General features: G+C 47.6%; 1 protein-coding gene across 19 annotated transcripts in view; it reads left to right on the top strand.

The window, feature by feature from the left end:
- The first annotated feature begins 1,170 nt into the window (after positions 1-1,170).
- Positions 1,171-12,659, top strand: part of MAPK8IP3 (mitogen-activated protein kinase 8 interacting protein 3) — a 68,962-nt gene continuing 57,473 nt past the window's right edge. For all 19 annotated transcript variants that reach the window (XM_084536980.1, XM_084536982.1, XM_084536990.1 and 16 more), the window contains exon 1: positions 1,171-1,539. In XM_084536980.1, coding sequence (XP_084393106.1) covers positions 1,222-1,539 — 318 coding nt within the window. In that variant the 5' untranslated portion in view covers positions 1,171-1,221. The remainder of the gene's footprint in view (positions 1,540-12,659) is intronic.

The raw sequence follows: 12,659 nt of genomic DNA, 5'->3' as shown, positions 1-12,659 counted from the left end.
AGCCCGGGTCCTTCATGGGGGACTTCAGCCACCCAGATTCCTGTTGGAGGGACAGCATGGCAGGGCATAAGCAATCCAGGGGACGAGACTCCACAACCTCTCTGGGCAACCTGTCCCAGTGCTCTGTCACCCTCACAGCAAAGAAGTGCCCCCTCATATTGAAATGGAACCTCCTTTGCTTCAGTTTGTGCCCATTGTCTCTTGTTCTGTTGCTGGGAACAACTGAAAAAAGCCTCGTTCCATCCTCTTGACACCTTCCCCTCAGATATTCATATACACTGATGAGGTCTCTGCTTAGTTCTCTTTTCCAAGCTAAAAAGGCCCGGTTCTCTCAGCCTGTCCTCATACAACGGGTGCTCCAGTCCCCTAATCACTTTTGTAGCCCTAATTTGTAAATTGCCTGTAGGAAGCTTCTTCTGTACTTCAGAAGTAATTTGAGACCCTCGAATGGGCAGTGAGCCCCCCAGGGACACAAGAGCACAATCTCTGATGGTGCTGCAGGACAGTATTCCTGTCTGAATAGGGCCTTGTCTCCTTTCACTGCAGAAGCTACAGCTGCCTCACCTGGGGAAGTATAACTGAGTACCTAAATTGAAACCATTAACATGTATGGAGGTAAAGGAGTGCCCTGATTTTCATGGACACAAGGAAAAAACTCGTGTTTGGAAGTTTTGCATTAGTAATTGGGTTGCACAATTAGATTCTAACACTCTCTGGTCTGGAAGATGCCACCTTCCTCCAGGATTCCTCCTTAATCAGACCTCACACTGAACAGCAGACAGATCAGGTAGCACAGCTCACATCTGTGCTAGGTGATGGAGAACCCAAAGTGTGAATCGGGAAGAATCGAGTAGTTTCTGGCCTCCACAGCATTTATTTAGAAGCCTTTCCACTCTTTGGCTTGTTGATGTGTCCGGGCCTAGGACAACTGCTCTCCCTGAAATGGTTCAGCCCTAGGGCCCACACCAGGACAAGCAGCCGTGCTTTGGGCGCTACTGAGGGAACACCGACGGGGCCAGGAGCCCCCCCCAAGACCGTCCCGCCCCGCGGCTGCGCCGTGCGGTGCCGGGCGTTCTCCGCGCCCCGTGACGCGGCGGGGAGGGGCCTCGCGCCCATTGGCGGCCGGCGGCGGCGGAGGAGCAGAGCCCGGCGGCGGCCTCGGCAGCGGCGGAGCGGGGCAGGGCAGGGCAGGGCGCGGCGCGGCGCTCGCAGGCCGGCAGGATGCTGGAGATCCAGCTGGACGATGGCGGCGTGGGGGGGTACCCGGGCGACGACTACTGCTCGGGCTCGGTGATGTCGGAGCGGGTGTCGGGCCTGGCCAACAGCATCTACCGCGAGTTCGAGCGGCTCATCCACTGCTACGACGAGGAGGTGGTGAAGGAGCTGATGCCGCTGGTGGTGACGGTGCTGGAGAACCTGGACTCGGTGCTGACCGACAACCAGGAGCACGAGGTGGAGCTGGAGCTGCTGCGGGAGGACAACGAGCAGCTCCTCACGCAGTACGAGCGCGAGAAGGCGCTGCGCAAGCAGGCCGAGGAGGTGAGCGCGGCCCCGCCGAGCCCCCCCCCCCCCCCCCCCCGCCGGGCTCGGCCTAACGGGCCCGGCCCAGCCCCGCCCCGCGCCGCCTCCTCGGCGCCCCCCGGCCCCCGCTCGGCCCCGCCGCCGGGCATCCAGCGCCCAGCGGGGGCCTCCCCCCGGGGGGCGGCGCTCGAGGGCGGGCCGGGGGTCCCGGGGGGCCTCCCGTGAGGCGGCGGCCGGCGGGGCCGCGCATCCTCGGAGGGGGGAGGCCGGGGCCGTGAGGGGGAGCGGGGCGCTTCTAGAAGGGCCGGCGGGGCCCGGCCGGGGAGAGCGCGGCCCCCTGGGCCCCGGTGGTGCCGGGCAGCGCCGCCAGCCCGCCCGGGGGGGGCCCCCTGCCCCCTGCCTCCTGCGGGAGCGGCCATCGCCCCGCCGCCGGCTGCGCGCACAGCCGGGCTCTTTTTCCCCTGCATCACCGTGCGCCTGGAGCCAAGCGGGCAGGGACGGGGGCTGCCCAGCCGCCCGCTCGGAAGGGGGAAGGAGAATGAATCAGAAATAGCTGCGGCGCTGTCAGTTTGAAGAATGCACTCTACAGCACCGGCAGCAAATACGTGGCTTGAAATTTCGTACTAGTTTGTGGTTTAAAAAAAATTATTCTTGTTAATTTCTTGAGCCATGTCAAGCTGATGTGAAAATGGTGGCCTGCCTCACTGTAGCAGTCTAGTGCAGACAAACATCCCTTTCAATGCCAGCAGTAAGCTGTTTGGAGCAAAAATTATATTTAAAGATCTGATTTTTGAAACTCTTTTTTTTTTTTTTCCAAAACCATACATTGGGAAACAATAGTTTTCCGAGTTAGAGTCTGCAGTTCCCTGGAGCACAGGTTTACCTCCTGTGAGCACTGCGCTCATCTGGGCCAGGGGATGGCCAAGTGGATGGTGGGGAGAACAACCCTGCCGATGGAAGGTGACAGATCCTTGGTCTGCAGAGACTTCGGCGTAGGCGCAAAAGAGAGGGGAGATGACTTGCACTGTCTCCCCTCACTACACATGTGCCTGTCTCTGCCGAAATCAAGAGCATCTTGTTGGCCATAAATGAGGTCTGCCAGCCTGAGGTGTGCTATTTAGCCTGCTAAAGTAATAGTAATGGGCTGTGAGATGGGTTAAAGCACTGGTGGTAGAAAAAGTCCATCGCCTGCCATATCATTTACACTTCTCCAAAAAACTAGTTGCAAAGTCATCTTTTGCCATCTTTTAAACTGCAAGCAAAAGATTTAAACTTCAGTAGTCATCATTATGAATCATATTCTGATTTGCTGAGAGGTAATTAATGAAATAGCTTCTGAACTCCGGAACTGTAAAACACTGTAAAAGTGTTTTTGTTCCTTAATAATGACTTGCAAGAATCTTGCTAACATAAAGATGAGGGGGGCACCAATGGTCCGTTACTAATGCCAAAAGCTAGAATCAGGCAAATAAAGTTTTACTCCTAATTTTAATTATGTATTAATGGTCTGATATTTTAATTAATAAAATCAATAAAAAATCTTTACAGTTCTTATGAAAGCATGTAAGGATTTAAAAGTGACGGAGTACTTGGAACTTGACTTATTAAATATTCCACAGAGCCAGTATTTTGCAGCTTCTGAGAAACAAAAATGTTTGAAAGCCCAATATTTATTGGATGAAGGGGGGAGGGAATGGGACTTCAGATGGGAAATGGAACAGCACATTTGGGATGATCTTGCATCTTTGGACTTGGGTAGATTTCTACTCTCAAGCATCTCTCTAGCGTTTTCTTCATGTGTTCCAAGTCCCTGGAAAAAAATGAAGTGACAACAGTTGCAGTCCCTGCAAGCGATGCTCAGGAACCAGAGCAGAATGCCATTTGCCAAGATTTAAAAAGTATTCCGTCATTCTTATGCACAGTTGAACTGAAGTGGGCAAAAGTGTCTGCAAAGAGACTTTTTAACAAAACAAAAACAGACAAACAAAAAAAAACAGCGAATAGATAATGTACTTCTTATGAGAACAAGTGAGTGTTCTCCTACGTTATCCCTGCACATTCCAGTGCCTAAAGGGGGCTACAGGAAAGCTGTGGAGGGACTCTGTCAGGGATCGTAGCAATAGGACAAGGGGTGTTGGCTTTAAAAGGGGGTAGGTTTAGATTGGATATGAGGAAGTAATTATTCACTCAGAGAGTGGAGAGGCACTGGGACAGGTTGCCCAGAGATGTGGTTGCCCCATCCATGGCATCGTTCAGGGACGGGCTGGATGGGGCTTTGGAACCTGGTCTGGCGGGAGGTGCCCCTGCCCATGGCAGGGGGTTGGAGCTGGGTGATCTTTAAGGTCCCTTCCAACTCAAACCATTTTGTAAGTCTGAGTCTTTTTTAATATTTTTTTTTTTTGCGACGAAGTTTATGTGAGCAGTGTGAGGCAGTTACCCCAATAACTCACACGGTGCTAACCACTTTCAGCAATATTTGGGGAAAACAGAAAGGCTCAGTATCTTTTTCTTGTGAAAATCATTTGGCGTTTCTCCAAAAGGCCTTTGAAGGCCCTACCTGCAGAAGAGGCTGGCAGAGCAGGGCTGCCGCTAAGCCATGTGGAGCGTTTAGCGTGTGGGACTGGGCACACATGGGTTTGGCTCCTCTCTGCCCTTACAGGGCTCCCATCCAGTCTCAGCAAATGTTGCTTGCCTGGTGTCTGCTCAGGAAGGGGCTGAGTTCCAACAGGGACAAGGAAGGATCTAGGAGACACCAGCAAAGAAAACACAAGGAAAACAAGTTTTAATGAGTCCATCGTTAATGAGACATTCTGTGTTATGTAAACCTCTTTTCTCTGTGCCCTAAGTATGGTCTTCTGCAGAGATTCACAGTCGTATGCGGAGTGTAACTCTTAGATGACTGGGCAAGTGTTAATGCACGTAAAAGCTTCCACAACCTGTAAGATGTGAAGTGCAGGGTTGGTCGTGGTACATTAGCATTGCTTCCTGGAGTGCAGAAGAGTGATGGGGATCTCTGTCAGGTGTGGCGCTGGTCTGCAGGCATCTCATTGCATGAAAACCGCTTCCAGTGTGATTTTACGTACTGCACGGGAAAGGTAGTGGCAGTCCAGGTGAACAAAGAGTGAGTTAGTAGCAAAGCCAATTAACGATTTGCAGCATGAGTTAATCCTCGTTAGAATTTTTTTAATGAATGTTCATTTGCCATGCACATATGCGTGGTGTAAAAAGAAGTCCCTGGTGCTGCTTAGTAGGTCTGATCCCCTAATAAATGGCTTTTGTAGTTAGTGCTCTGCACAGGGGCACTCCGGTGCCTGGGAGCATTGGAAAATGGTTGAAGAAACCTTGGTCTCAGTAAATGCGGCTATGAGCTGTAAATAACTTTTCCTCCTGTGGTAGCAGGTCTGTTTCTAGGCGTGATGCGTTGGCGCTGCCTGAGTCAGTCCCTGGGCCTCTGTTCAGCTCCAGGAATGAGGAGACAGGCACTGGTGTGCTTGTTACAGCAGTCTGCCGTGCTGCAGCTGGCAAAGGCTTCTCTCGCTGTCAGTGTCCAGTCAGACCTGGCTGAGGCTGTGGAAGTGCTTTGATGGCATCGTTGCTGTGGAACGTGCAGGAGATCCGTGAGTGTCACTATCCCACTTCGAAGAAAAGCAACATACCTGTACTCCAACAGCACGTTGCCGTGGCCATCAGTTCCTATTGAAGGTTTGCTGGTTGCACTGTTATTTTACAGTAACACCGCTTTTGCTTACCAGTGTTTTGTATTTATGAAATAGTTGGAGATGCCTTTGGTGTTTTGTTAGCAAATCACTGTTTTGGCAAAAAGCGATCTTTGGAGAGCTGTGTGCTGTGATTTCCACAGGTTTCTGTGGGATGTGAGGTATTTAAAGAGCTCTTCAACTGGGTGGCAATACTGCAAGTTCACTAGCTTGTGTCAGCATCTTAAGCAACAGAAAAACTTCTGAAAACTGCCCTCAGCCCAGTTTAAGGGATGCTTTAAATATGATCCCTCCCTCTTTGGCTAATTAACAAGATGGTGAGGTAAGGTGTTGAAAGTGAGGCTCTGTGCTCAAACTTCTGGTGTTCTCCACTGTGAATGCTTTCTCCCTTTCTGCCTCGTATTTTCTGTTTCTGGAACGATGGCAGTCTGGGAAGGCACTTCCCATTTCCATACCCTGAAATCGGAACTCCCGGATAGCTGGTTAAATGGGAGATCCTGCAGCCTGATGGTGACCTCATAGTGTCAGAAGGGGAAAAGCAGTCAGGAATAACAGATGTCAGAGAAAGAAAGGCTTTGCATATCACTTGGATGCTTTTCACGAAATGTAGTTGAAAGCAACTGGCAAGCGTGAAATGCAGACTAACTTCACAACCAGCCATGTGCAAGATCTGTCCTTACATTTTTCAAACTCCTGCTCTTCCATTCCCGATGCCTGTGGGCAGTGTCAGATTGTGGTAACAGAATGAGCAGCAGAATCTGTAAGGTTCTGTATCTGTACCTATCTGTAGTGTTCTTCCAATTTAACTCAAGTCCACCTCTATTGTTGTGTTGATTTACTAATGTTGATCCTGAAGTAACTAGTTTCTTTGTTATCTTGAAAAATACTGTAAGATTGTACTGATGGTTTTCTACTGAGCCCGCTAATACTAGGTGTCACATTTGTGACACTTACCTCCCTCTTGTTACATGATTCCAAAAGAAACCATTTAACTATTCAGAAGTAAAGGGCAATGCAAGTGTGAGCATCTGTCAAGTGATCACCTCTTCTGGGTGAGGCAAACCTGAAATCATTGGGGTATTAATAATCTTTTCTCATATTTATGTCTCTTGTCAGGGACAGGAGCTGAACATGATTCAGAATTTAATACAGTGTTGAAAATTATGACTCAAACATAACACTGAAGATGATAAAATTAACTCCATATATTTAAAATAAGCAACAACAAAAATTGTTCCTGGAGAACTGTGTTCCAGATTCATACCTAGGTAGGCAAGCATTGGTTGTAAGTTCTCGTTTTTCTCCTTTCTTTCTTACCTGGTAAACTACTCTTACAAGCTATCCGTAGCAACAGCAATAACCTCGTCTGTGATTCAGCCTTCTGTCAGTGTGTGCGCTGTGTGCAAGGTGGAAGTCTTTTGATTCTGAACATGCTTTCCTTACAGAAAATTGTAGCAATAAAACCAAATAGGATTGTAAGCCAAGGATGTGATTTTGTGTTACCTGTCACCTGCTGCAGGACTGTGATTAATGCTAATGCAGATGATAATGGTACAGGGAAGGGATGAAGTATCTATAAGATGGCTTGGGGACGTTCACTGGGAAACAAGTAAATGGTGTCTCTTGTCTAGTCAGACGGGAGGGTAGAGAATTGCCTCCTTGCACTGAAGAACTACTTGCTGGACTTCTAGATTGCTCTTAAACTTCTGCAGGCAGGTCTTCCACTGTGTCAGGCTGAGGAAGGACAGGAGCAGGAAAGGAAGCAATGACCACTTTCCCATCTCCTGCAGTGTGATTTTAGTATTATGGACAGCAGTCTGCCATTATTCACTTCCCTGTTTGGGTGTCACTTGGTCAGAAATAGCAGCAGACATTTGACAGATTGTGGATCTGGGATAACAGAGTGAACTAAAGCCAGGCTGGCAGCAGAGAAGCATCTTGATAAATACACAGTGCTGGTCCTGGGACCTCATCTCCTGGGGGATCCTTCTCGGTGGCAGACCACTTGGCTCTGGTTTTGTGATGCAGGAGAGAGATGTCATTCTGTCGGTGATGAGCCAAGCTTGTCTGAAGTCTGATGTACAGGTACCAGAGGATTTAAGAATAAGAGTTTGCCAGCAGACATTCAAGCAAATATAGTCAAATCTTAACTACAAACGAGATCATTTGTTTTACAATCTCTTGGAAGGGTTTTGTTGGGGGTACACAGGAGGTGTGTTCTGAAGCTTGTGGGTGATTGTTTTATACTGGGTGAGCTATGTAAATATCAAGTGGATCAAATGCTGATTAAAAGCTAAAATAAAAAATGTATTTTTCCTCTGCCTAACTCCAAGGTATTACTTGTGTAAACACAGAAGTAGCGTGCCCTTCCCTCGCCTTTTTTGGTCTTTCCCCCGTAACATGTTTTTGTACAGAATGTTTCTTCTATGCAAAAACTATATATATATATTTAGCATATTAGAGGTATTTATAGCTGACAAATGGTTACTGGAACAATACTTACTAAAAACAGCTATTCTACTATTTTCTAATGTGTTATATGAATTTGACACTGATTATATGAAACGCATTTGGAGATCCTTCAGTTTACAAGTTTGATTAATCTTAAGAAGATTGTCAGAACAGTGATAGGCAATAGCACCTGACCATGAGGTACGTATTTCTGAATCAGTTCTTTATGAGGAATCAGGCTTTCAAAATGCAGTGCCTGTTAGTCTTTGCCCTGCGGGAAGCTTGCTTGATTCTCAGTAATCTTTGAGGGGGGAAAAAAATACTATATCCAAACGTAGATCCTCCACATAAACATAGATCCTTCATCCTCTTTCTGTCACTTAAGCATATGACGTTTATTAATATTCATAAATAGCAGTGTGTTATTAAAATTACTTTTCAAGTAAAATTATTCTGAGCAAACAATATGAGCTGTTACTTCTTTTTAAGATCCATTTGAGGGCTTTAAACCAGGGTTGCTGGGAGAGGGGAACCCCAATACATCCCGCTCCTCCCAGTTTGATGGTGGTGTCAGTGATAGTTGCCCAAAGCCTGGACAAGGCTCATGGGTCACCAGGAGAGCACCTGAAGAGCAGGACAAAGGAATTTCAGCCACTCCAGCCAGTAAGTCAGCTTCATAGTAAGTTTGCAGACAGCACCAAGTTGGTGGGAAGTGTCAATCTGCCAGAGGGTAGGAAGGCCCTGCAGAGGGACCTGGACAGGATGGGTTGATGGGCAGAGACCAGTGGGATGAGGTTCAACAAGGCCAAGTGTTGGGTCCTGCACTTTGGCCACAACAACCCCATGCAGCGCTACAGGCCTGGGGCAGAGAGGCTGAAAAACTGCAGAGGAAAAGGATCTGGGGGTGCTGATTGATGCTCGCCTGAACATGAAGCGGCAGTGTGCTCAGGTGGCCAAGAAGGCCAACGTTATCCTGGTTTGTATCAGGAATAGTGGTGCCAGCAGGGCTAGGGGGGTGATCATCCCCTTGTACTCTGCTCTGGTGAGGCTGCACCTCAAGTGCTGTGTTCAGTTTTGGGCCCCTCAGAACAAGAAGAACATTGAGGCCCTGGAACATGTCCAGAGAAGGGCTACGAAGCTGGTGAGGGGCCTGGAGCACAAGTCCTGTGAGGAGCGGCTGAGGGAACTGGGGGTGTTTGGTCTGGAGAAGAGGAGGCTCAGGGGAGACCTCATTGCTCTCTGCAACTACCTGAAGGAAGGTGTGGGGAGCTGGGGGTTGGCCTCTTCTCATGGGTAACTAGTGATAGGACTAGAGGGAATGGCCTCAAGTTGTGCCAGGGGAGGTTCAGGTTGGAAATGAGGAGACATTTCTTCTCAGCAAGAGCAGTCAGGCATTGGAATGGGTTGCCCAGGGAGGTGGTGGAGTCACCGTCCCTGGGGGTGTTCAAGGAAGTGCTGAACGTGGTGCTTAGGGACATGGTTTAGTGGGTGACATCAATAATAGAGTGATGGACCAAATCTAAGACCATTTAAGGAACCTGAAGGTGTACAGGTCCGTGGGACCTGATGAGATGCATCTGAGGGTACTGAGGGAACAGGCAGACGAAGTTGCTAAGCCATTATCAATCATATTTGAGAACTTGTGCCAGTCTGGTGGAGTTCCCACTGACTGGAAGAGGGGAAACATAACCTCCGTATTTAAAAGAGAAGAAAGGAAGAGCTGGGGAGCTACAGGGCAGTCAGTGTCACCTGTGTGCCTGGTGAGATCATGGAGCAGATCGTCCTGGAAACTGCGTGGAGGCCCATGGCAAATAAGGAGGTGACTGGTGGCAGTCAGCACGGCTTCACTGAGGGCAAACGGCGCCTTGGCAGATCTGGTAGCCTTTTGCGATGGGATTAGAGCATTGTTGGCTAGGGGAAGAGCTGCTGGTGTCATCTACCTGGACTTGTGCAAAGCACTTGACACCATCCTGCATGCTATCCTGGTCTGAAAATTGGCGAGAGATGGATGTGACGGACGGACCGCTTGGTGTAAGGAAGTGGCTGGGTGGCCGCACTCAGAGAGTTGCGGTCAAAGGGCTTCGGTATGCAGGTGGAGCCCAGTGACGAGTGGTGCTCCTCTGGGGTCAGTACTGGGACCGGTGCTGTTGAACATCTTTGTTGGTGACATGGAGAGTGAAACTGAGTGCACCCTTGGCAAGTTTGCCCGTGACACCGAGCTGTGTGGTGGGGTCGGACACGCTGGAGGGAAGGTGCCATCCGGAGGGACCAGGACAGGCCTGAGAAGACTTAAGCTTTCAGTTTCTCTGAACTAAGCCCAAACAGCAGTAACAAATCCAGGAATCCTTTTAAAGATGACCTGCGTAGTGGGAATAAAATTGGTCTTGTACCTTCTTTTGCTTCCTAATTTACTGCCCAGAGATACATGATTATTTTCCTTAAAGTAAGTTAATTTTTATTGCCACTAAAAACATGATTCCTGCCTGAGCAGGGTGGCACAATCCTGGATGGAGAGTTAGGAAAAGGTGGGCATCTCGAGCCAAAAGAGCTGAGCAAGAGTGAAAGCTGAAGACGTGAGATGTGATGTGGATTTAGAAATTGGTCGTAATTAAGTTTGTCAGCAGAGCTTTACCGTGGAGTAGTTCCAGCAAATCCCTGAGAGCAGGTGGAGGAAGATAGATTTTTTGGTATAGCTTAGACCAGTCATCCAAGCCCAGTTAAACTTCTTCGTTAGGTCTGTGCTCAGTGTAACTGTCTTGGTTATTTTTTTTTTCACTCGGTGTGAAATGATATAGTTATTCTGGAAAGAGTTTCAAGAAAAAATCTGCCCTTTTTAAAATCCCCAAAGCAGATCACTGGATATTTGTTAATGACTAAGTGGTTTCAATGTTGAATTGACATTTCAAAGAGAAAATGCTTTTACTTAAAAGTCTAAAACTTTGTACAGTCTTAAAATTTAATGAAAAAGTCTACGCGTAGCCTCTGAGATATCCAGTAACTCTTTTAAGAATATAGAGAGGAAAAAAAGGTATTAACATTTCTGGTATTTCTAGAAAATACTGCATCAAAAAAGCTATGGGGAAAATAAAATGTGTTGTAATACATCTGGGCAGAATGGAAAAGAAACTTAAAAGCGCCTTTAAGGATTAAAAGCACTGCAGAACAGCGAGTGCAGGAAAAATAAGACATGACCAAAGTGTTTTTGCATGTTTCTATAAATACAGGTTGTAGGAATAAAAACTGACTCATTGTTCAGATGAAGTTACTGAAGGGTTTTAAAGTCAACAGGAATGATAAATGATGGGACCTTTCAGTCACCTGAAGAGAGGATCCAGTTCACCAGCATCGTGACGTCTCCACTGTGGCTGCTAATTCCAGTAAAAGGAACGGAAAATGTGCGCGTGGCTTACCTGAGAGTAGTCAATGGCTGTATTGCTTCATGTGATGGGTTTTAACAAACCCCAGAGAAAGAGTATTTCCCTATATTTAATTGCATTAATTTCTGTGGGAATCTTATTAAATGATTTTCAACCAGATTGTGTCTCCTGGAGTCCAGTGAGGTTTTACTCTTTAAAATTGTATTTGCCACGTCCCCTTCTGCTGCAGTCTCCAAAGAGACGGGCTGAGGGCTCTGCTGCTGCTCCATGGGACTGCTCTGCTCTGCAGGGAGTCGCTGTTTGTAGAGGGCAGTACTTGCCCTGTGCAGGGTACAGAGGAGGGTGAAAGCAATCTTACCTTCCCAGTGTTCATGGTTTTAAACAGAGATTTCAGCAGTTCACTGTACACGTGTTGTGATGAGTCTGTCAGAACCCAGCCTAAGGGGCATTTTGCAGGCATACCGAGAATAGGAGCTGTAGGGCTGGCAGCAAAGCGTGCTTCGGAGCTGTTTGCCCTTCATAATCCTGAGTTATCTCTCCCAAGGCCTGCTCTTTTCAAGAAAACATCTTAAATGTAGATTAGAGATCTCCCCTTTATTTTTTGTTCGCTCTCTTCCTATGCAGCTCTGAATAAGGGGCTGTAGGGCTGCTCCAGTGGTCTCTGCAGTTTGTCTAAATGGAAGACATGAAGTGAGAAAAAAGACACCCTGCAGCGTGGTATGATTATGTGCACATGTAATCTCTGAGAGGAGAGCTGGTGCTGTGGTTTTACCTCCCATGGATGTTGCTGTTTAGGAATAATGTAATGAGGCACAGTAGAGATGAAAGAGAAGTTTTGGATCCTCGAGGTCAGGAAAGGATTTGTTCTAAAGCTGGTTTGATAGCTTCAGTGACCTTCCTTGTAAGTGTGGTGGTCCTGTGCTTTACGTGTGGTTTGCTGTGGAGAGGGTGTGCATGGGTAACAGAACAAACGTCTTCTGAGCTGTATGGATTGTTCCATGTGCTTGTGGTGGGTAATGCTATCAGTACTAATTGAGTTTCCTAGTCTAGTAATACTGATGGTAAGTTATTGCAGCAGTACGTGTTAGTTGGCTGTACAGAACCATTCATGGGCCCACGTACAACATGAAAACTAGGCTTGCTTAAATATACTTAGAGATTTGAAGGTGGCATTTGCTTTCCAGGGGCCACGTTTAGTTTAAATGTGTCATGAAAGCAGCTGTGACTACAGCTCTAATCTAGAGTCACATACAGTATCAGTCCACTATAGTGGAGCTAAATGGAATGTTTTGTGTGTTTTACTTTTCTAGCATTTTTTTCTCTGCTCTACATTGATAGCATCTGATATAGAGAATGACTAAAGTCCCTGGTCGAAAGTAACATTTTACAGAAATCTGAGCCTGATATTAGGTACTATTTTGTTGTGATTTCATAACGAGGTTAGTATGTGTGTAAAAATCCTTCCTTCAGCTCTTACTGCTTTGCAGTAAGTAACCTGTGTTGCTGTGTGTGCTGTTGACACTTTGTTGTTACTAATCAGAGTTATCAGAGATGATCCCTTCCCTGCCTTCTTTGCCAAGAGTGGCAAGCCAAG

This window comes from Aythya ferina, assembly GCF_964211825.1.
Source record: "Aythya ferina genome assembly, chromosome: 15".
Classification (NCBI taxonomy): Eukaryota; Metazoa; Chordata; class Aves; order Anseriformes; family Anatidae; genus Aythya; species Aythya ferina.
Note: the sequence above shows the minus strand (reverse complement) of the source record. Positions and strands in the feature narration are given on the sequence as shown.